This window comes from Taeniopygia guttata, chromosome 2 (genome assembly GCF_048771995.1).
Source record: "Taeniopygia guttata chromosome 2, bTaeGut7.mat, whole genome shotgun sequence".
NCBI classification, from domain to species: Eukaryota; Metazoa; Chordata; class Aves; order Passeriformes; family Estrildidae; genus Taeniopygia; species Taeniopygia guttata.
The window spans coordinates 133,753,037-133,779,078 of record NC_133026.1 but is presented as its reverse complement, the minus strand read 5'-3'; the positions used below and the strand labels follow the sequence as shown (position 1 = coordinate 133,779,078).

The following is a 26,042-nucleotide window of genomic DNA, read 5'->3' as shown; positions in this document are numbered from 1 at the left end:
TTGCTAAAAAAGATATGTTGAGCTGAGGAGTTTCATTTGCTTACAAATACCTTGTCCACTCAGCTGCTCTAGCTTGTCAGAGGTTTCAAGTCAGAAGTTTGAAGCGGAATTCTCTGATCTCAAGCAGACCATGAACCATTTTGTCCATGCCGATTTGTTCTGTTTATATTTCTCCATGTGTTTTGAAGTAAAGTTAGTTGCATTAACACTAACTGTGGACACACAGTGTTCCTGCACTTTATCAGTTTTTTTTTGAACAAAGCAAAATCCTACCATGATTCCGTCCTTACCAGGTGCCAATGAGACATCAGAGGACAGGGAGTGCACAGTAAGATTTACATTTCCTGAAACGATCAAACTTGAGGAAGCTTTCATTACTCCCTATCACATAGGAAAATATCTCAGATAGGTTTCAGTTCTCCTAACCAGTGTGTGATGTATGATAGAAGCACACACACAGAGGATGTGAACACGTAGGGTGCAGATCATGAGTTCTGGTTAGTGTTACAAGATTGATGGGATGCCTAGATTGGATGTTTTGTCGATTTCTCTGGGATGAAGGTAAAAATAGGTATTTGCCTGGAAGAGTGAGGAAGTTGTTTTATGGACCAGGGGATGCCCTTGAATTCCTGTAGGCCCAAGTAAACTGAAATTGCAGTATTTTCAGTGGTTTCAGTGCACCTAAACTTATTATTTATGCCATTTAAACTTCTAATTTAAGCTTTCAAAAAGAATTAAAAATTGAGGCTTTTTTGGCAATTGATAAAATGTACAGCATCTTCAGTTGACTTTGAGACTTCATATCAGGTTAGTGATAGGCAGAATGGTAATCTGCAACCTGCACAGGAAAGAGACAAAAATGGTAATTAAAAAGAATTTGTGATCTTTTCATCAGGAAGATCCTAAGACAGAACTGAAGAGCTGAAAGCAGAGCACATGGCAATGAATAAAGAGATTCAACTCCTGTGAGATATATATCTATCTATATATAAAAAAATATGAAAAAAGGAAATTTGGTGAAAGACTAGAGCATAAAACCATTGAGTCTTGCAGAAACTAAGCAGAATTAAAAATAGATTAAGTAGTACAATGTTAAAGCATTATACTATCTCCTATAACACATACAGATTCCAAACTATATTCTGGCTTACCAGGTTCAATGAAAGTTTAGACATAAGCTGGCAAAGAATATAGCAACCAGACCTATTTATGCTGTTTAAGATTGCATTTTTCAATAACCGTATTCAATGCAGTGAGGAGATATTTCAGTGGAACTAGTTTTGATTGGAACTAGTGCATAAGCTAGGAATGAGCCAAAAGCTGTTCAAATACTCTTCTACACAGCGTTGTTCCAAACGTACTGTTTCTGAAAATTAGACCTCACCAAAAGTATATTTTCTAAAGAAAATTAATTAGTTCCACAATTTAACAGAAAATTATTTTTTAAAAAATCCCTGCAGATGTTAATGTGCTTAGGGTGATATGACAGATGTTGCATTTTTCACAGCTATGTCTTCCCTTTTCAGTGTATATTGAGGATGGTTCATATTTTCAGTCAACTGTAAAAGCAAATGAATTTAGTTTATAAAACTAAGTGGTTTAGAAAATTATCAAGACAGAAAAATATCATCCACACAGTAACAAAATTTATAAATAACATTCAACAAGATAATTATTTGAACCAGAAATATTACTAATCAGTAGAAAATGAGAACATATTGTTATGATTAAATGTTATCAAAAGCCTCCTTGTGGGACCCATTTGATCATGCTTGGTGTGATTCTCAGTTATACTGCTTATTCACTTTATTAAACCTTAAGGTTAAAAAATGAGTTATATTAACTAATATTCATACTAAATTAATTGAAATTTATTCCTAAATGTTTTATATTCTTTTGTAGGATAGCTAACTAATGGCTAAGCTTTTAAAATGACATAAAACTTAAAAAAAATTGGAAATATTTCTTGCCACATAATGAGGAACTGAAATTCATATTTGCATATTACATTATTGGGTAAACCTAGCTGAGGATGTCCTTAAATATCTTGAAACAAAAAACTATGTGTTGCCCATATCTTGTATTTCTATTCATAATAAAGTACAGTAATTGATAAAAAAGTACTTCCCTTTTGAATTTCTTAAGATTTTAGTGGGATGCACACAGCATATTCTTCCACCATCATTATCAGTTACTACCTGTTACATTTTATGTACTTTACTGAATAACATAAAATAGTATAAAGATGCCAAGATACCACTGACATAATCTTGGATATCTGCAAATTAATTGATTTTTTAGAAATTGTAGTTTCAAAAGCAGCCTAATAAAAGTAACTTGAGTTTAAGAAATTTCTGCCAGTTTATAATTTCAGACGTAGTTAATGAAATAATTTCTCAGATGGTTCTGCAGAGTGCCACCCTAAGGAGGAATATTCATACATTCAGAAACTTCCTCAATGAATGTCCTAATTTGAATGATTTGGTCTATCCAGAACAGTTCCTTTTATTTATATCATTATGTTTGGCTTGCTTTTCTTGGTTAGATTTTCTGTTTGTCTGAGTGTTGTTTTTTTTAAATGTTTGTTGTTTTAATTCACAGGACTCCTCTGTTTTCTTGACTTCCTTCAAAAAATCTCATTAGGAGATGTGGCTTCCAAATCTTTTCTCAATTCAATGGAGATTTTACTAGAGTTTAATGCCAAATATTGAGCCTGTAACCTTAGGTCTGAAGCATAGTAATAGAAAAACCTATGATTAATAAAATCAATATAACTAGAAAGATCATGACATAATTTGTCTGATCTTTACCTGAAATATTCTCCACAGCAATGGACTTTTCACAGTTTGCTCACTGAAGAATCCCTACCAATATTTTGTTGCCTGTACAGTTAGAAGACTTTTCCATGAATGTGTAAAAATTAGACCTCTAATACTGAAGATTCATGGATGTGGGAAACAAGTTATTCACTTTCCCTTTACATTTTTGTCTTAGCCCAGTAAGTTATTTTCTTGTTAGCCTTCCTATCAAGCTAAGCATTTGTAAGTCTTTCAATTTTTTAAATTTAGGACAACTCTTGGTCTTCTGTACGCTTTTCGAAATAATGTACATCTTTCTTGAATTGCAACACACAGAACTGAAAACAAAACTGTTGCAGACATTATACTGATGCTGAATGCAGCAGAAAGATTACTTCCCCTGTTTTGGAATAATCTCATACATGTGTTATCCCTGATTTCTTCTGGCAAAAACATGTCCTGTCTTTATTTGAAGAGAAAAACATGCTTGATTTGGGGTTTTGGTTTGTTTGTTTATTTTTTAGCTAGTGGAAAGATTCTTCTACATTTATAGCACACTTTTATTTTACTGAAGGTTGATATAAACCCAAGCTCAACTTTCATGAGACAAGTGTCATTAGCATATTGGAAATCAACCAGACAAGAAGTCTCAGTATCACTCGCTGGGGCTGAATCAAACAGTGTTTAGTCATTGTGTGAGGAGAATGCAGCTGTGGTTTCACTGGTCACAGAGGAATTGCATCTATTGAATTATGCCTTATAGCCAGACAGTAAATATATGATATGTCAAAGATTCAGACATTCAAGGAATCAAGGATTTAAGGAAAAGTATCATTTATGTGTTTGGAACATTTGGTTTGGAAATAAACAGTCCAATGTTTCAGTTCAGAAATGAACATACATTCCCTGCAAGTCATTGTTTGTTTCTCTGTCAGGAACAGAATTTGGAAACCACACTATTGTGATTGAGGGTTGAGATACAAAAAAATAGCTGAGCAAGAAATCAAAATGATGAGTTGCAATATTACAGGAACTTATGAAAACGCAAAAACAAGTACAGAATAATTGTGCAAGTATCATGCTAATATTTACTTTTATTAACATGCAACTGAAAAACTAACAGGCTTATTTTGTCGTTGCTTTAAGGCAAGAAATCTGGGTACATTAAATTAAAAAAAAAAAAAGTAAATATAGTTTTTACAGCCAGCTTTTCTCGTAAGTGTTTGCTTGACTATGTATGGATTTGGTGGATTAGTTTTCTAGTTCCTCTGAGAATTGAAATATATTTCATAACCAATGTATTTCATAACCAGTATATTTCATAACCAATGATTTTGTGAAAGACTCATATACCACATATCCCAACATGCCTTTCTATGAGTCAATTTTTGTAGCAGTCACTTAAAGCTTTCATTTCAGCTTTTGTTTTCATAAATTTACTGAAGTTATTTGTATGATCCTGTATCATCTTAATGTAGGTAATGTTATTTCAAAAGTGGTACAGATTAGAGTTTTAGCATTTGTGCGTTATTCATTGCCTTTATTTGCCATCCACGTTCATTGTCCTTGATTCACAGTAATCATATACAAACAGAAATTGTGCAAGGATTGTTGTTCTCTACTCATTGGAATTGTAATACATGAAGGTTGAATCATTGTAAATTAACTATTTTATCATTTTTCCCTCATTGACAAATAGCCTATAGAATGTGTTTTTAAATAAATGCAGTATTGGCTTTTTCAATACATGAATAAAATAACTTTTCTCAGTGATAAAGTCTTTCCTAACTCCTTTCTACTTCTTCAAATCCCAAAGAAATTCTAAGGTATTCTATGTATTTCTACTTCTTTCAGCTTATTCCCACTAAGGCTGTTTATGTATTTATGAAACAAAATTCACATCAAATGTCATTTTTCTGTCTCACTCCCTGAGGCAGTTTGTCACTGTGGAGAGGTATGACCTTCCCTCAAATAGAAAAATAAAGAAAGAAGAATTGAACTTTCATTGGTTGGGTTGTGGAGTAGCATTACTAGTACTTATTCATGTTTTCAAAGCAAGACAACACAAAACCACTTTTACAAAATAACACTGGTCATTTTCTTTCTATATTTCCAAATTATGTGTAGTCTATGGTAGGAGGAGAATAGTCTATGGCTACTTTAACTTGTAATCTTGTTGTAAGGCACTGCATGAAAACATCTTCTGGGAATCATACTGATCCTTAATAAACAGCTGTTACCTGGGACCAGAATTATTTGATCAAAGTAAAAGCTCTTATTTATTTATAAGCCATTTGCCACAAACCTTTATCATTACACAGGCCCTAAGTTACCGTTTCCATTTTAATAGTTCTATTAGTGCTTTGGTGGTTTCTATGAAGGTTATTCAATAGACATTGTCCAGAAAAGGCTAGATACTTTTAATATATAATCCTCTGGAATGTTTATTAACCAATAACACTGGATCTTCTGACAGTTTTATTTCTGAGAATGTTACAATGTTCTTATACATCCCACTGGTAATTCAGCATTACCCATAACTCCTTTGCAATGTAATGAGTCTTACTGAAAGCAGATGCAGCCAAATTAATAACAAGGACATCAATTTACTGTGGAAACCCATATAGTTGGAGGGATGGGATGAGGGGAAAAGAATGCAGAATATAATTCTGTTTCACTTTTGAAAAAAAAGGTAGCTGAAATAAGTAGATACAGTAATTTAAGGACTTGTTTAATTCAGAATGTCTGGAGGAATTTAATTTAATTTAATTATAGGATGAAGAAGTTCTAGAAAATTACGTAAACCCCTAAATGTTCTTTAATTTGCTTCTGTGAATAGGTTTCCATGTGTCAAATCTTTGGTGAGGCCACCCTGCAAGGATCCTTTTATCACCTAGTAAATAGATGCTATTTCTCTTAACTAACCACAAAGAAAGCTCAGTTCATATGCTTAATACAAGGCCTCCAGAGAAGGCAAGGCTTCAGATGAAATTCCATGCTTGGTCATAATGAACCTGGTAAATTGTTGGCTTCCTGCAATAAAAATAATAGGTGAATTCTTGGCCTACTGAAGCCAATGGAAATTTTGGCATTGATTTTAGCAGGGCCAATATTGCAACCAATAAATCTACAGAGCAAACTGAAAGAAGTAAGTAAAGGGAGGAAGGAAGGGGAATTAATGTAACAAAACCCCTATATTATTTCAGTTTTTATTCAACCCCCCCTTTGCCTGAGTGAATAGCTCTTGGTACTCCAGAGATGGGCTCATAGATATTATTGCGGTGGTATTCTTAACAACAAATATTTACAAAAGCATTTAATGAGTAATTCTGAAACAGGAAAGACAGCTTTGTTGTTATAAGGAGTCAGTCTCAGATTCAATTTGAGGCTGTTTTAGGAGTGAGTAATGGAGGGCAATTGCCAAAGACTGGATACCATGGGGACAGTCTTAGACTAGAATAATTAAAAATACGAGTTATACAATTTGCCTCAATCTGTGGTTGTGTTTTTGCTAGTCAAATCTGCTGTAGTTCCACACAGATGCAATCAAAATCACAATCCTCTCTGTGATTAAAGTAACAGGCAAAGAAAATTACTTAAAATATACATTTTTTATATTTATTTCCCTATCTGTGGGCATTTTATGTGAAAACATCTAATTTCCGATGTGTAATAAATGCTGTTACCATTTTTGCAGTGGTTTTAAGAGGCATCCGTTACACATATGCATGTCATTCCTTATGCACAGCAAGGCAGTTTCAGAAAGCTCCAGGCTTAGCAAATCAAGCACTGTACAGCTACAGCACAGACACGTTCCTACCTGCAAACAAAAGACATTGGATGGGAGGAAATGTGTGTGTTGACAACCTGTCATGAGCAGTACCATGATTGGAGAGCCCTGTATTTCATTAGGAAGCAAAATTCATCAGAGAAATTGAACTTCTTCTTCAAATATTCCAGAATCAGTCTCCATATTCTGGACCTGAATATGGAAAAGGACAATAACCCAGTTTACGGGGCTCATTCACAGGGACTATTTGCAATCAACAGATAGTTTGGGGGAACAAACCAAAACTGTTAAGAAAAAAAAGAAGCAAAGGGTGACTAAAAATGAATTATCTTATGAGAAAGAGTTATATGGGCAAAATACTTCTGAAAATAAAATAATGTTATAGAAATGCAATAGATCAATAAACTCTCCTTTGAATCAGCTTAATATCTGTAAAATGTTTCACAGTAATAAACTAAATAAAAGCATTAAACTTACACTTTTTCCCACTGGGAGGGGAAAATGGTGATATCCATGATAGACATTACTTTGTAATACACAGTTTTCTTTGGGTGTTAAATCTCATTTAAATACTTATCAAACTATTCAAAAATAAATGTTACAAACCACTTAAAACACTCTCCAGATTTTCAGTCCAGAGTGGTTACCTGGCAATTCAAGCAAACTTTTTTGTTTTCTGAAATTGTAGGACATCCACTTTAGTTTTGACCATGATGGTTATTGTTTCTTCAGACTGGGATAAACAAACAAACAAACAATCAAACAAATCATCAACAACTGTCTTATGCAGAAAATATTTTACATTGTGGCAGTGTCCTGTTTCTGTAATCATGTTCATAAAACTAGTAGGTCCACCTAAATGATCAAACTTGTAATAATTTTCAGTCAACTGAAGTGGCTCATTAGAATATCTAACAGTCGTGGCCCCTAGGCACAAGTATACCTATGGAAAAAATGAAAGCAGCCATTCTTATTATCACACTCTATATCTGACTACCACTCCTTTTTCAGTATTTAAAACAACTCCATCTGGTTCTTACTATTTAGTTATGCAACTTACCTGTCACAGTGACTAACTACTAAGGATTAAATCTTCACTTGGTTTCAACCAGCTCCAACTGGTTATTTCAGTGGAAGGTATTGAAAATTATATTCTGGGCCACCTATCTTTATGTTTAAGCTTTATGGAGGACATCAAGCCAGAACAATGCATAAGTAAGTAAGAAAGAATCTCATCATACTATAGACTAGCCTGGGTTTATGGCCTGCTGTGGCCAGGCAAGGACACTGTCAGCTAGAAGGGAATGATTCTGTCTACACAGACTAAAACAAACTCCAATAAAAAGCACCCCTCTCTGAGGTACTCAATTTATTTACAGGGTTCTAGTTCAGATTCTGTTCAACAATTTGCCAAGTCAAACCAAATATCAAAATGAATAAAGCAAAGGAGCAAGCCAACTTTATATGCTTTTTGGCCAACACCTTCCTTTTTTATTGGTATGATAGTGTTACCATTCCTTTAGAATTTTTTTTATCTCAATTAAACTAAGTTGTGCTTATTGCTGAGTTTGTAAAACATTTTTTGGGGGTATTCAACTGAGTAAAAAATCATAGTCCTGAATGGCAGACATAAACCAAGGGTTGTAGGATCTCTTCCATGGAAGACTCTCATGTAAGTTATGATGTACAAATAGTGTTTTATGTTTTCCTCTGGTGTGCTTTGCTTTTTGAGGGTTTCATTTTGAAGCTGCTATCTCCATGACAAGTGCTCACTGCAATCTTGACACAGATCATGATAGTTGGAAAAAATCTCAGTACTCTAACTGAAAGGGGAAGATAGTCAGATCCCCCTGAAAATATAAAAATTTCTGCTTTTGACAAGAATGCCAGCTATGCACCTTTTATGACACCAGAATGCCTAAACAGGTAAAAATACTACAGCTACAACCTTTTCTTTTTTACAGCTTGAGAACTACATTGTGGAAAACATGAAATCGGAGATGGTGCAGCTGCAGCAGAATGCTGTGCAGAACCACACTGCTACCATGCTCGAGATAGGGACCAGCCTCCTCAGCCAGACAGCAGAGCAGACAAGAAAACTCACGGATGTTGAAACCCAGGTATGTTCCCAGCGTGTTTTTCAAGCAGCTGTTAATTGCAGAGAACATTTCCCAAACTCTTTCCTTTTTAATGCATCACCACACAAAACATTTCAACACAGGGGTCCAGAAAATAAACTTTGTTTCTTGGTAATAACAGCAATGATGATTGACCTTTGTTATGTGTCTTCCTTTTGTTTCCATTTGGTTAGTATATTTAGCTCTGTGTGTGCAACAGAGGTAGGACTGCCCAGGAAACTAGATCAGCATTTGACTTTCAATAAACAGCTACCTATTGTCAATGATGCAAGTGTCAGGCTAAATAATGAGTAACAAGATAAATCACAGCTTTTGATCATCATTGTTGTTGTGTATCAATCATTTCCCAATTTTTGAAGCTTTGTAGGACAACAAAAATGGACAATTCAGATTGCTCTGTGAATGTCAATGATTTCAAACAAAAATAAGGCACTGAACTGCTAACACCACAAAAGAGAGAATGCAGAGGAAAGCTAAAGTAGGAGCTCTATTTACAAAATAGCAGATGCAACACTTTGACTTCATTCCAAGTACTCTTGCACTTTTCTGGTCTAAGCACACTTTGTAGAAGTGCATGACTGAGGCACGTCTCTTGTTTTTTCTATTGAAATGAAGCTTATTTGGCAGTCACCTTCTCTCTTTCTGTTGATCTATTACTATACTACAGTTTTAGAATGCCAGAATATCAGCTGGTACATATCAGTGTAGTTTGATTGAGTTCATCTGCGCCAGCTGAGCAGATGAGGTTAAAAAGATTTAGAAACAATTTTTGACAAATCATCAGATCAGAATTAAATTGTTATATTATGCTGCTAAAATAAAATATCCAGGATAATATAAACATTAATGTTTTTAATTTATCCTTAAGGTGCTAAATCAAACATCCAGACTTGAAATTCAGCTACTGGAAAATTCCCTGTCAACATACAAGCTAGAAAAACAGCTGCTACAACAGACACATGAAATCCTAAAAATTCATGAGAAAAACAGGTAAGAGTGAGTAATTGGTCTCTTTCTCTGTTCATTACAAAGTGGTCTGTGTATACTTTGTTTTAAACAACTGATGGAAGGAGCAAATATGGTAAGTGGACAGCATAGGTAATAGGTTTCATGACAACTTAGTCATATGACCACAGTATCTGCAACCTAAAAGCATAGGGATAACTTTTAAGAGCATTTTCAAGTAGGAAAATATTAAATTATGAGATTTTCAACTACCTTAAAGTGCATCAGAAACAGAAAATCTTCATTAGTTCATCTTTCTAATTTTAATGTATTCAAAGATAAGGCATGTGGAAGGATCTCCCGCTCTTTTTGTACTCTATAGCATACTTGTATCCATGCTCCATTTTAAGAAGCCAATGGTAAACATTTGGGATTTATGTTTCAGCTGATGAAAAAAAATATTTACCAACACAACTTTTTAAGCAGTAAATTGAGATTCGGGAAGTAGTTTCAGTGTTCCCTTTCTGTGCCACAGGGACCCAGCACCTGAAGTCACTTGGCAGTTCAGTATGTCAGAGAATGTATGTGGTGAGCTGACCTTGTCTGGGATGCCAGACGCCCACCCAGACATTCTCTCACTCCCCCTCACCATCAGAACAGGGAGAAAATATGACGAAAACTTGTTGTTGAGATAAAGACAGGGAGATCACTCATCAGTTACTGTCATGGGCAAAACAGCCTTATTTACTACCAATTAATAACAGTGTAGGATGGTGAGAAACAGAAACAAACCCAAAAAGACCTTTCACCTCTGCCTCCCCTTCCTCCCAGGGTCAGCTTCAGTCCTAATTCTTCTACATGCCCTCTGAGCAGTACAAAGGGTTGAGGAATTGGGGCTGTAGACAGTAGACAAAGCACAACACTTTGCCTTGCCTTCTTCCTCATGTTTCTTCTCTTCTCCAGCATGGCTCTTTCCCACAGGGGTAAAAATGCTCCACATGGGCTCTGCACAGGTGTCAGCATCCTTCTGGACATATCTGCTCCACTACAGGGTCCTCCATGGGAAATACCTGCTCCACCATAGCCTCTCCCACAGGCTTGCAGGGCTGTGTCTGCTCTGCTGCCTCCTTCCTTCCCCTTCTCTGACCTTGGTGTCAGCATTGTTTCATTTTCCCCTCCCTCCTCACACTGGGCAGCTGACTGGAACCAGCTGTGCCCAGCACAGGGCAGCTCTGGCCTTTCCCCACAGCAGCTGCCCCTGGGCACTGCGCCCAGGACAGTGGGAAAGCTGCTGCGCTGCCCGAGTGCTCTTTGAGACACCCAACACGCTGCTGCCCCTGCGATGGGCAGTGTGAGCCGGGGGACAGGCAGTGCTCTGACTCCCCAGCCTCACTCAGCTCCCTTCTAGAGAGAACAACTCTGAGGTCAGTCTGACCAGGACTAAAGTTTCTATTTCCTCTGTCTACATTGATATTGAAATGTGGCAAACAGCTTTTAAGATGAGGCAGACCCTGAGGCATGCGATAGAAGCTGCAGGGGACTCTTTTAATTGAGATCAGTCAGTCTTCCAAAGACAGCAGCGTGGGCCCGTGCTGCTGGACAGGAATTGGCAGCTGAGGCAGAAAAACCTTGCCCAGGGTTATGCATAAGGCAGACTGGCACCATAGTGGGCAAGAGGCTACAGGGTAAAGAAGACAAAATACACATAATGATGAAAAATAAAAAATACTGATATGAAGAAATGTGCTTGTAAAATGTGTCTAATTGCAAAGCTGGTTGAATAATATATCATTATTGTTACTGATTATGAATACCAATTTAATGTGTTTAATCTAAGAACTTTTTGCAACTAGTAATTCCAGCAAATGTTTTTCTGAAGAAATTGAATTACACTGAAAACCCTTGAACTCCAGAGATGTCCCTTAACCAAATAGAAATGTGAATAAATTAGTGTGGGATTAACTTTGTCTTCAGCAATCTCAAAAATAGGCAATTCACCTAAATTGCTTGTGTGGGCTCTCCCTGTATTCCACAGACAGATTGGCAGGGGGCAGTTCATTCTACATATTTTACAGATTTATTTCAAAATGGATTTAATTCAATTGTTAGTTAAGTATATAAGTATTTGTATATTTATTTGCTGAATATTGTTAGCAACAAAATTTTGTTGGCTGCTTAAGAGACTGTATTTTGTATTATTTGGATTTATTTATTTACTTTAAGAATTAATCAGAGTAAAAAGCCTTCATGTCAGCAAACAAATAAGCCCTACTTAAGCTGACCTTTGGCTTGGCTGACATTATGATAAAATGGATTTTGAAAAGTCAGAAGAAAAGGATGGCTATTTTTAAAAGCACATTTTTGTTACTTGACTCCAAAGTATAGGTATTTGTGGATAGATGGAAAATCGTGCAGAATTTCATCTTGTAGCAAAGCAAAGACCTGGCATGCATTGTATGGGTCCTTTTAAAGTCTGCTCAGGACTGACAAAATTAGGAAGAAAGCCGTCCTATAATTACACTAAAATATGGATCATCCACTCTTGTATCATCTTTTTCTCCTTAAAGAGAGCTGTGTAGTCTTGGCCTTGCAGGTTCTAAACTTAAAATCAATTATGTGTGTGTCAGGTGGACTGTGGGACAAATCTTGGTGACCTCAGCAGATATTGGGCTTCTGGACATGCCAATGATTTTAGCTTGCTTAAATTTAAACAATATTTGCAGATTACTCATCAGGCTGTGTTTAGTAGCTATTTGCAGATAGGTACTCTTAATCCCTCTCCATTTCACTTACACACCAATAAATAGAGAAAATTCATTTTATCCACATTATGTAGGTGGACTGTAAGCTATTTTGGAAAGGATCTTTCTTTTGCAGTAGGTTTACAGCACAGTGGGAACTAGTGTAGGAGCTATTGTCTTTGCAGAAACAAAAGAGATATTGTACTGTGAGCTAATAATTTCTTGCTATATAAAATAAAAATTAAGATATTAATCACATTCAGAGAACTGAATTTTGGATGAAAGTAATGCAAAAATCTTTATAGTAAGAATAACTGACCATTGATGTGCTACAGTGACTTGCATATTATCCTTAAACAAAATTAACACTGTGTATCAACAAGGGACCATGTTCTTTAGACTAGAAATATGTCTATTCTTGGCCTTTCTCCTTACTGCCTGTCTCTGCTCGGAAGAGGAGCCAATTTTTTTTTTTTTTTATTCCACTGAAATGGAAGATATTCTATGGCATGAGTAGAGTCACATTTGCCTTAGAATCATGTGTCTATTGAGTGTTCTCATGCCATAAATAATTTGGTTTTGTGGGTTCCCACCCACTATAATGTAAACGGTGGTTTCTTCCATTGCCATTTTTTTCCCACAAGAGCTTTCTAAATGCTATTTTGATTTATTCTTGAAAGATTTCCCTTCCTAAGTGCCTGATGAACTTCCCTTTTTCTTTTTTCCCTGGAGTGTACCAGCTGCATTTAATTTATAGTGTGCCATTTGTTTCAATATGCAAGTGTTAAAAAGCTTTCTAATTGTTAAAATGAAACAAATGAAGAAAAATATAATGGAATTCTGGATCTTGCATTGACAAATCATGAAAGTGCAATTTAAACATAAAATCTTTCTTGAATTTGCATAAAATAATACTGGGTTAACATGTTCAGCACAAGAATTGTTGTGTGCTATAAAAATCAAGGACTCAAGAACAGTTCTTGAATGTCTGTCTGACTGTGTGAAAGATGAGGAAACACAATATGTCTGTCAAGTTTCATTTGAAGGTTGTGCATATACTAAAATATAAGTCCCAATTTTACACTTAGTGATTTTAATGGAATTATCTTGTCATTGGTATAAAAAGTAGGCTTATTGGTGCTAAGTAACTTGTTACTTTACTGGCCCTGAGAAATAAGAGCATATTTTCATATTTCCTTAAACTGAGCAGACAGTATCACACTCCCAAGGTAGTATGAGTGGTCAGCATCTAACAACATAGGGAAATTTTTACTTACCTAAAAGGAAGTACAAAGAAACTGCCTCGGGGTTTTTTTGGTAAAATAATGTTCTTGCACCCAAAAGTAAGCACTGAAATCCTCTACCCATTTGTCTTCCTGTACATATATAATGAAAGAAACCTACATATAAATGGCCAAATAACTTTTTTCTAGTGTGACTTTACTTGTCTTTAATTAGTGAATACCTCAACAAAGTAAATGTTTTATCTGTATATTTAATAAATCATAATTTTTAAAATATTATTTTAATGCAAAAGATGTTCATCTCCAAGGTCTGGTCTATGTCCTGTTCTCACATGGCTAAAATGAAGATTCTGAAAACAAAGATTTAAAAAAAAATCTCTTAAACTTCTATGGTCTGGAATGGATTAGTGGTTAAACTACCTTATAAGGCAGATTGTCTAAACCAGACTTTCCTTCTCCCTTGGACAGTTGCCAGAGTGTTTCCTATATGTTCTACTTCATCACCTTTCAAAATGACAACAGCTTTCACTAGAAGTCATTCTTTGACTTCTGTATGGGTACTCTACTCTCTCCAGCATTAGTAGAGGTTTTTTCTGAATCAGATGGACTTATCATATATGTATCAGTTGCACTGAGGTGCTGCACTGTGTCATTCCATGGGCTTATATAGTGACAAAGTCAAGACATCATTTGTACCATTGAAAATAGGTTCCTAGCCTCATCAAAACCACTACATTAGATATTTAGACATAGCTAATCCTTAGAAATATTAAATTTGTCTGGGTTTGGGATTTGCATGTGTGTGTGTTTGGTTTTTAATTAATATTCTCCTAGATAATGATTCCAAGGTGTCATTATCCAATGGGTAATATTGGAATTTATTAATGTTAACAACACTTGTTTATTCACAACTTTATTCTTCAAATTCTTCTTTATTATTCAACTTTGTTCCCCAAATGCCTGATACATTTCCTCAAATTGAAGGCTTCAATTATAAAAAACATATATTTGTGTGCATCTTTAGAAACAAATATATGTATATTTATATGATGCTTCTGGTGAATGATGATTTATTTTTATTATGTTGTAGTTTCCATGAATGTTTCATGTGTCTGGATTAGTAGTATTTTCAAAAGTTCAGAAATTTCAAGCATATAGGAATTGTATAGGAATTTAAAATGTATAGGAAATTAATAGAAGAAACTTACTGCAAGAAAGAGCCATAATATGTTACTGGAAAGTGTTATAAAAGAGTGTTTCAGTCAGCCTTTTGAGGACGTTGGACTGATTCATATAGAGACAGCCTTCTTTCCATTTTCATTAATATTTTGTGTCAGCAATAGCCATTAATGAAAATCATTAAACGTATTTTAGTTTTAACACTGTCTTCACAATGCTTCTTTAAAAATTTGAGAAAATATTGTTACCAAGCACTCAGCAAAGTTATTTCTTAATGGTATTTGTCTGTTAGATGCTTTCTGATGTTACAAAAATGAAGCAACAGAGTGGTCTTGCCACAGTTAAAGAAACCCTAGATACCTGTTAAATTGCTTTCAATGGGTTTCAAGGTTTTTTGAACTTCCTAGCCCTTCTCTCTTTTTTTTTTTTTAATTTAAATGATCTATAAAAATATTAATATAAAAATACAAATGAATAATTCTGGCCATATTGTTGTCAGAAGCCATAAGAGCAGCTTTTCTCACGCTGTTGAAGGATTTCTTCCTTTTGGAACAGTCCAGTTCAGAAATCCCCAATCTGTATGAAGACTTTGCTTTTTTTCATTTGGAGATTTAACCAAAGTTTTCTCATTGTTCATAGTAAAACAAAAATGAATGTTTTGGACTTCTCCCTGAACTACAGGGAGTTGTCTTATCCTCAGGACTTACTTTTATCTGATATAGATTTATGGATATGCAGCCAATTGCATAAATATATACGCATTCCTGAAAATAGCACAGTTTTGCAGTTTATAATTACAGGACTTTTAATCTACATAGAAAATTAAAGGACTCAAGTGCTATGACACTTCCATCTTTCCACCACATGTTGACACACCACTCAGAAATATTAGGATGTATTATTATTAAAGCTATAAAACATCTGCTTCCTGTCTGTCTCTGTAGATGCCAAACTGTGGAGCTCTAAACATTGTCAGCTCCTCTCTTCTTGCTTGACATGGCCAGTGCTGACACAAATAAGATTGGATCCATCCCTCTGGATTCATTTACTACGGGCTTAGGAAGGCCACAGTGGGAAACAAATAATGCAAAACATAAATTGTGGTTGTCAAAGGCTCTTTCTTTGACATGAAATGATTCAGATATGGAAGTTATTTAGTTGTGGACATGCAGATAGGATACTGTGGAATTAAGGATCTACATTGTACTATATGGATAAGCATAAAGGGAACTTTCTTGTCTTACTATGTAACTATAAAGCTATATTCTATCTTCCTGAATGACATCTTGTCTTGCACTGAAAATACGCAACATTTTGGGGGATTGTAAGATGTCAGACTGGGACTTGGCCCCACCTAGCACCCATTCTATTACAGACTGTGACTAGGCTGCCTTTTTCCTATCCCAGGTGCATTGATGTAACTAGTTTATTTGAAAAGTTAAAATCTAGAATCACAATTAGGACTTCAATAATTTCTGTGAAAAATTATCAGTGAATAGGATTAATCTGTGGATAGAACTGATAAATTTCAAAAGGAAGTGGGTTTCTGTGACAATATTTTATGACTAGAACCAAAACTATCTGATGATTTTTCAACCGTTTCTGCGAACCTAAACTACATCTGACTTTCTGCATAAGAAAGTTCAAAGGCTACCACATACGTATTCTCAAAAAAATCCATGTGAGTCTAGACCATGATGTGAATCTAAACATGATGTTTAATGTTAATGTTCAAGTGATGAAAAATCAGCAACAGCTCTGATAAGGTGCTAAAATAATTTATAGTTCTTTGGCTTCAAAATCCATATTTTTATCAGGGTGTAACCTTCTACCATCTTATTTCAGTCCACTAAATCTTGTTATTTTGTTTCTAATTAATGAGTCTTTTAAAATGAGATATATTCTCCTTTGTGTTTGGGACCCTATGAAAATGTATTTTCCCTCACATCTTTTCTTTTTTTGCTCCCTTTACCCAGATGCTTTTGGTTTTCACAGAACTAGACATGTTGGTATTACAAAGTACATTTTCCTCAGGATCTTTGTAAATTCTGCATTTACAATATTTCAGAAAAAAATTTGCTGTTTTAAAAAAATTTTGATCTCATTCTAGCTTGCACAGCAAATTTTGGTGCCTGAATTTAATCTTTGCATTGTTATCATCTCTAACAGCTCATATTGAGGCTCAATGATATAGGGTAGAAGCAACTCCATATGGATTTTATTACATTCCTCTGTTAGGTTAAATGACCTAAAATTACGCAGGCATTTTGCCACTGATCTGTTATCCAGAAGTAAAAACAAAGGTAGAGAGAGAGTGCAAATAAGTAAAACCTAAGACTGACTTGAGCAGGAAGCAGTTTTTTGGCAAGTTTTTCACCACCACTTGGTTTTTGAGCATGAGAAAGACAGCTTTTGGTTTATACAACAGAAACCCCAAAGAGAAAGTAACGGTGAGATTGGATGAATTTCTTTATCTAATACTATTACAGTCTTTCTGTTAAATTGCCACCACAGCATCAAAGCATCATGGAAATGCTTCTTGCTCATGACTGACTAATATTAGCTGTCCTTTAAGTCTACAACACCACTATTTTTCTAGATGTACTGTGTTATGCCTTTAATCTTGGTAAATTGAACACTTACAGCACAGGACAGAAAGGGTACCAAAAAAATAATATTAATCCAGAGAAAGTGTTTCTATATATGTGCAAAAATAATTATAAAAATTGATGTAAGTTGGTCACATAACATGATGCCAAACAATTTTCCATCTGAGGAGCCTTTTGTGGAACAGCCAAACATGCCTGTGGGGCGTTAGTGGGGTATGTATGTAAACTCAAGGAAAAAGGGAATCCCACATTAAAATGCCATTGCTTATTTACCTTTTGGGAAAACAGTACTATTCTTGATGTGAAGGCAGGCACTGCTTATCTGGTATGAAATTCTTATCCCAGCTTCACAAGTCACATCAAAAAGTACTTTTATTATGGGTTCCACATACCTCAATGGTCCTCTGTGATTTTCAATATTTGTCTTGCACTCAGTGACAAGGCCCTTCACAAGCTCTTCTGCAGTTTGCCCTGATTTTTGTCTCATCATATTGAGCCATTCCTGTTACCAACTCTCCAGTGGTTATCATCTCTTCAGTGCCCTGATTTTCTCCCTCCTCTACCTCAAGCTTTTATGCCTGAGCTTTTACATTCAGAAGTTTTACTGGCCCTATGCTTGTGCACAGTAAAGCAGAGTAATACCTACATATACAGTTCCATGTCCTTTAAGCACTACAGCATGCAAACATCAAAAAAAATGCAGTCTTAGAGATCAGTTACATTTGACTCAGTGGGCTGAATTAATAGATATGACATAATTTAGAATTATTGATTTAGGTAGTTATTTAAACACTGAAAAAATGTTCTGGTTTCTATATTATTAACTGTGTTGGCATGAAATAATATTTACTAATAATTTTATTTCATTTTAGTGTACTTGAGCACAGAATTCTAGAAATGGAAGAAAGGCACAAAGAGGAGCTGGCCACTTTGAAGGAGGAAAAAGAAAACCTACAAAGCTTAGTCACACGGCAAAGCTACATAATCCAGGAACTAGAGAAGCAGTTAAACAAGGCAACAAGCAATAATAGTGTCCTGCAGAAACAGCAGCTTGAACTGATGGATACAGTTCACACCCTGATCACCCTCTGCTCCAAGGAAGGAGGTAAGAAAGTAGGATTATAAAGCATTAGAAGTACTAGGAAATTTCTTGTGAATTAAGGCCTGAATTTTTGGAAAAGCAAAACTGAAAGACAAAGACATTATAATTGAGGAAAAAAAGAGCTGATGAGGACCCACAAATCAAATAAAGTTCAGACAATGCCGAGGCTGACCCTTGTACCCATAGCCATATTTGATTCTTTGAATTTAATATCAGTGAGTTTTTATATCTTGACCTTAGCAGATATAGGCCAAAATTACATTGCCTTTCACTAACAATACTGATTTGTCCCTCTGTGTATCTGTCTCCTTCTGCTAGAAGTAAGCCAACTAACCACGGATCTTAATTTTATAGATGTCTGTATCTCATCTGCTCTTGACTTCCTTTTTAGTCAATGGAGACAGCAGGCTACTAACCAAAGGAAAGTAATTCCGAGTTTTTTACGTGCGTATGGATTACAATATTGATGATTTTGGATATAGACTCTTATAGTGCTATAGATAAACATCCAATAGATGAATCTCTTCTATTGAACTAGATTTTATTTATAATAAGGGATCATTTTTCTTTCGTCTTGCTGTATTTTGTTGGTTTCTGGGTGCTCCAAACGAAAAAGGTAGAAATAACATGCTTTGAAAGAAGGGCTCAGCGAGGTATTTATAGGACAATTTTCCTCAAGTATGTCCTTCTTAGTAAACAGTTTTCTTACAGAAACAGGGACAGAAATTCAGATAGACTTTCAATTTTCAAATGCCAAAGATACTGCAAAACATCTTCAGAAATTCATTTCACCAGAACTGGTCAAGGCAGGGATGGAAACCACTGTGCAATATGGAAATGGTGCACTTGGAAGAATGTATTGTTATCTATGAAAAGTAAGGCAAAGTCATACAGAAACGACAACACAAAAATCCTTCTGAGAAAGGTACAGGATAAACACTGAGAGAAACTGTAGATGAGTGAGTTGTGATAGTCTTTTAGCAATTGTGGAAGCATGGATCAAGGAGTTCTTTGAGAGGTATCAGAAGTCTGAAGAGCCCAGCATAATAGATTTTTGTCATTCTCAAGCTCTAAGTGCCATAAACTAAAAAAGAACAAAACCAAAAAACAAAAAAACCAAACACAAAATACTAAAATGAAACCAGAAAACAACTACCCCATCACCCTAACTGAAAACTTGTCACCTGTATCATTAGTCAGTGCTCTCTCTAAGAGGCAGAACACATACTAGATCAATCAAGCTATTCAGCTCAAGGCAATGTGGGTTTTCTCTCTGCTATATATTCCCATGCAACTTGTGTGGCTTAAATATAAACTGCTCCAGTCATGAGGATTACATCTCTTACTTTGGAAGTGTTGCACGCTTGGGCCAGTGTTGATAGACTCTTTTTTTTTAAAGGTTTTCCTCCTCTCATGTTCATTCTAAATGTTCCCTTCTGCTCTTTCTGTTATATAGTTCCCTAGAATTTGGAATGAAATAACATGTTTCATAGTAGGCTGTTCTCATATCAGTAGAGAAACATTGTGATGCAACGAAAATCCTTTATTATATTTTATGGCCTTTTGGCAAGGAAACCTGGCAAGGCTGCATCCAGAGTGTTCTAATAAAGCTCAGGAGTATTTTAAAATCAATATCAAAAAGAAAGATATATTATTTTCATACAGAGATATATAGCAAGTTCTTTAAAGCTTAAAACGATTTTCTAACAGTCTTGACTATGATTAAAAAAAAAAAAATAACAAACAAACCAACATTTTTCCTAAACTTAGTTTCCTCAGCTGCTTCTTATAAAAACTTTGAATGAGGAATACAGAAGTGAGTGTTTCAAATTAGGCTCCTGGGTACAAATTCAGGTGCCTGAAAACCTGAGTTTTCAACAGTCTTTTTAACTTCTGAGGAACTGAGGAAGTAATGATGCTTAACACAGTTAAATGCCTAAATATAACTTTAATTGCCTAACTAAGCCTTTGATTTTGAACTCCTTTACCTTTTGTGTATTATCATGTTCATAATTTTCCTTGTATGCTTTTGTTCTTTGAGGAGAATAACTTAACAAGAAATGTTCAAGTCAAGAAATGTTTCTTTCTTATTGTCTGATTAAGTCTAATTTACCAATGTTTTTTGGTGGGTACATTCACAGCTGAAGAAATAGCCAGATAGCTTAAGTTAAAATAATATTTTCCTGGAGCACAAGACTACTCTAATGAAGACTAAGTACTGAAGGTTATGCCAAAAATTAATGCCAGCTTAATTCTGTTAAAATATATGTTGAAGGTGGAAATGTATGCATATTAGGAAGTACCACTGAAGCTACTCTAAATTTACACCAAATTATGAAGTTTGGGTAGTCTTACACAAATCTTGATATGTGCACTAATGATCAAAACAAAAAATGCTCTGTGAGAACTGGTGTTTCTTGGGAAATGGAGAATAACAAAAAGTGATACATAAATCAGTGACACCTCTTCTGTCTTATACTTCAGTAAATATCAGTAATCTAATTTCATAAGGGATACAGCAGAAATGGAAATGGTCCAGAAAAGAATAGGACAATGGAAAAATTAGAGTCCTGGAACAATTTTCATATGAGGAGATAGAGCTGTAACATACAGATATATTAGGTGGGAAAGAAGATATGTGGAATGCTGTTATGGAAATGCACAAAATAATTGATGATAGGGAGAAAAGGAACAGCCAGTAACACTGGGAAGTATTTTCCATTGATGAAAGATGGGACTTAAGTAATTTAGGTAAAGGTTATTAGATATCATAGAAATTGATAATTTTTTTATAATTATTAAGAAAGCCTTAGAGATAGAAAAGGATAGGTCCTATTAAGAACTTTGGGTCTTTAATAGGGGCACTCATTTTTGACAGAAAGCACAACCTAAGTAAGGCATCAAGTCTGGAAAGCCAGATTCTAACTTTATAAGTATGAACAACAAAGTTGAGAGGAATTCTAAATCCTGTGATATCTTGAGAATGGATGTAAGTATCTCTGTCAGATTTTCCTAAATTAAAAATGCAAGTCACTATATTTTATCTTACATTTATCCCATGATATTTTAAAAATTATCTCTATCTATCTATCTATCCATTTGTCCATCCATCCATGTGTGTAAATTCTCTCCCAGGAGAAGTCACAGATAGGAAAATTATTTTCTTTTTCTCATAAGTCGTAGTATTGAGGATTTTCCCGTTTGCGAAAGTGAAAAATATAATATAGCTAAATCGATGAATTTTAAACCAATCTGGTGATAATCACTGCTTTTTGATTACAGAAAATTAGATACATTTACTCCAGTAATGACATAACCATTATCAGCAGACTTATTTTTAGATTCATTTAAATAAATTGGGACACTATCTGAAATTTTCCTGCTAGGAGGTTATGAATATTATAGCTGGATAGTATAGACATGCAGGGCTGAACAGAAACTGTTTTTGTTCAGTTAAACAGTCTAAGGAGCTAAGTCCCTACAACTGGATGAAAACCCTAAGAAATTTGCTTTGGTGCTTCCACTGTGCCTAGGCATATATTAGGAGAATTTCTGAAGAATATAAAGGAAAATGAGAAAGAGAAAAAATAAACAAAACCAACCAGACCAAATCAACCAACCAACCAACCAAAAAAAAAACCTCAAAAACCCAAAACCAAAAACAAGTGAAAAGGAAAAAGCAATACAAATGAATTTTTTTTTTTAATATAGGGGGACCTAAATAGAAAATCCAGATCCCATTTTCAGTGTCAGTTTTGGTACAGACAAATTTTGGGATAGGGGCCACATGTAAAACTTGGAATTGTTGTGAGTTCAGTTTCCAAAATACCACCCACCTCTCTCCCAGTGTGAGCAATTCTAGCGTTTCAGTTGCATGTAATCCTTCAAACAGACACTCTAACAGGTCACAAAGCCTACTCAAATAAATGCAGGGTACCATGGGGACTCACATGTCTCTATTTTGGCCTGTGTCTGTGGCTAAACAAACTTGTCACATTGTTTATATTGGTATATTTTAGGCAGGGGCAAAAACTTAGGCAACATCTGCCAGTAAATTTCTACCAAAAAATTTCTAAAATGGAAGCACTTTCAGACACTAGCCTTCAAAGGAAACGGTTGTTCATTATGGTGAATATAAAAGCAAATATTTAAAGATGAAGTAATCCCAAAATTAAAATGTAGATAAAGGCATGAAACTTTTACTTTTCCCCAACAAATGATTAGGAAATACAAACACAGCAGTGAAGGCCTGATTAATCACAGAGATATTGCATGATTATCTCTAAGACTGTAAAAGTGCTTCACCTGTAGCAAATAACAAATAGAGACCAAATTATAGATGGATAGAAATCAAATTATTCTTAGAAAAGGTCATAACATGTTTTGTGCTTATTGTTTTCTTTAAACTGGTGTTTTCTCATGCTACTTAGACTATTATTTGTCTCAGAGTATTATTTATAAAACACACTGCTGTCACTGTCAAACACATCTGTAACACAGTAAATAGTATTGTGAAGTACTTTTTAAGCTGCCACATGAGAAAAATTATTTATGGAGAAGATATGTAGTCCTAAAGTAGATAGTCCATGAATATTACTCAAAAACTCCTCAACCCCAAAACAAGCTGTATACTACAAATTAGTTTAAGCAGTAGATAATACAATCAAAGATATGTATGCAGGTTCAAACCAATTACTTTAGAAAGTATATTGGTCCACTGGGAAATTATGGTTCAAATCAAATGTCACAAAAGGTGCCTCATCAAAAATACATTGTCTTTTATTCCAGCATCAGAAAATTTATTGAATTTCTACCGTGTAAAAATAATTTGCGTAACTTGTGGTAACTGCCTAGGTAGTCCTACTGATAGGATAAAGGAATGTAAAATTCAGTGGGAAAGCATATTTAACCATAGATTTATTTTGTAGTCCCATTAGTTTTTTCTTTGGCTGTTTTCCAGACTGCATAATAATATAGCTTTTTAAAATGTATGGCCTAAACTTACTTACCTCAGAAAACTGAAGTTTTGTCATGAATATCTGGTTTTGTGACCTCTTAGTAAAAGAGAAATGAAGAATTATAATTCCTCTTGAATGCTGACAAGATGCTGAGATTAATTCTCAAAATAATACACGTATATGCTAAGAATTTACCGCCCCAGAAGTACCTATTGACTTCATAAAGTAAATAATATGGTTAGTGGGTCTGGCATTTCAGAAAAGGTATAAGTCTCCTAGTTTATGGATAGAAAAAGTAAATAGGTCCAAAAGTTCATTTGAATGGAATTCAGACTTTTTAAAAGCATAGTAATTAATTTATTTTTTAAATAATTAAAAAGTAATCAATCTATTCCACTTGGTCTGAAGTTGATGTGATGTAAAAATTTATTCTGAAGTGAAAAGAATGAGAATAGACTGAGAACTTCAAAGAAATGACCTGAAGGTTATGGGCTCAGGGGAAACTCCATTGACAGAAGCAGAATTGCCTCAGCTGTGCTGCTGGCCTTCTTCATTAGACAGACTTCAAAGACACTTTTTATTATACAGGCTAGTATTTAAAAAAAAAACAACCCAAAATTAAAAAAAAAAAACCAAACCAAAACAAAACAAAAAAACAAACAAAAAAACCCACAAAAAACCCCCACCAAACAGAAACCAAAAAACCAACCAGAACCACAAAATGCTGACATCAAACCAATTAAAAAGTCCTGATGGGAACAGAGGACAGAAAAGGAGAGAAGTAGTTTTAAATATTAGGATTTTTACAGTGTTCAATAAGACAAATTTTCTGTATTATATTGATTCAGCCATACACTAGAATACACTAATGAGACTATTTAAATCCACTAGATTTTAACAGTGTAGAAGAGCAAGGTTTTATGGTACAGGTCTTGATTGTTTTACTTCTGTTCATGGAAAGAATAATATCAGTACTCATCTGAGGCATATTTTGAGGTAACAGGTTGTTTTTTCTGTACTGTTTGTCTATAAATATTTCATTCCTTAAGCCCACACCTCCTCTTAGTACCTCATCCTTGACATTATTAAGGTTTTTTTCAACATGATGAGACATAGCTGGTGAGGTAGAACCTTAGAGTATGTCACATCAATGACTTCATTATTTTTCTTTCAAAACATAGAATCTTTTGTTCCAGGTGCACAGAAGATTCTGTACAGCTTTGGCTGAAAGCTGTAGGTCTGAGGTGGATCAGGATTGTGCTTGAAACATTTTTAAAGAAACAAGTTCATACATAAAGTTACATTTTTTTTAATACCAAAAATTGAATTTTAATTATCAATGTGTTCTAATATATTGCAGTGTAAGAGCAAAGCATGATGCTTTCGATATACTAATTAATTTTTAAAATTTTTATTGGTTAAAAATTAATTAAAAACCTCAGACTTGTAAAAGTTAGAATGCCTACACCAAAGCTTTAAACAAAATCCAGTTTAATGCACTGAAATCATCGATGTTCCACACTTTTTAACTTCCCCAAAGATGTCAAAGCAGATAACTTTAGCTAAGGTTGACATTATGTGGTCAAGATTATGGAAAAAATCAATTTTCTCGGTTTCTCTTTACTTCCTTCAACTTTAGAGATTTTATGAACATGAGGTTTTCATTTTTATTAAGATATTCTAAAGCATAACAGAAGTCCTTTTCGTTTAAGAAAAGATCAGAAGATCACTATCAGAAAATGTTTGCCGGCATTTCACAAAACTCACTATTTGAAAGATACATTCCATTATGTGATCTGCTCTTATTTATATTTTGAAAGCTGGAGAAAAACTGAATCTTTCTTTTGCCCTGAGTGTCAGGGAAGAGGGGTCCCCTTACTCTTATTGGCTGGATCCTGTTGAGCAAATGAACTGGAGAGCGCTGCCGGGCTTCACTCAGAGGCTGCTCAGATTTTGTGCAGTAGTGGAGATGTTCCGTTATTAAACATACACACCAGCACCAGCTTTTGTGTTTCTTGTTTTTTCCTGTTCAGATGCTATATAATTCCTACTTTCATTGAAGACTCTCTTTATTGATATGTAATTTTTAGAGATGTTCAGAAAGTTCTGTTGGAGAGTTTTTTGGGGTCATTCTTATCTGACTCATAGCATTTTCAGAGTTTGGGTCTGGGACTTCTTTTAGATCAACAAAGTCACTTCTGTCCAAGTGAGTGTTTCACGATGAGGTGACTTACAACTACAAGTACCCTTTTTTCTCCATACCTGTTAAAAGGTAATGATATTAATGCTGATATTTATATGATCACTATCTGTGTTGTTTTTTTTCTAAAACAAAGAATAAATTCCAAATCATAATATTTTAAAAATAAAAATAATTTTGTACCATGCTTAGGCAAAAATACCTTAATTTCAAAGTTATGCTTTATAATAAAGTACAACAAATTAGGTATTATTATTATTATTAGGTAGTAGCAATTTAGGCTGTAATTTAATAGAGATTCAATTCTGAAAAAAGTAAATTTGAATGTGCAGCATTTG

At 34.7% G+C, this 26,042-nt stretch overlaps 1 protein-coding gene across 2 annotated transcripts in view; it reads left to right on the top strand.

Moving 5' to 3' along the window:
- ANGPT1 (angiopoietin 1) overlaps positions 1-26,042 on the top strand; it is a 154,067-nt gene that overhangs the window by 60,665 nt on the left and 67,360 nt on the right. For both annotated transcript variants that reach the window (XM_002199107.7, XM_072924934.1), the window contains exons 2-4: positions 8,553-8,708; positions 9,595-9,716; positions 18,317-18,549. In XM_002199107.7, coding sequence (XP_002199143.6) covers positions 8,553-8,708; positions 9,595-9,716; positions 18,317-18,549 — 511 coding nt within the window. The remainder of the gene's footprint in view (positions 1-8,552; positions 8,709-9,594; positions 9,717-18,316; positions 18,550-26,042) is intronic.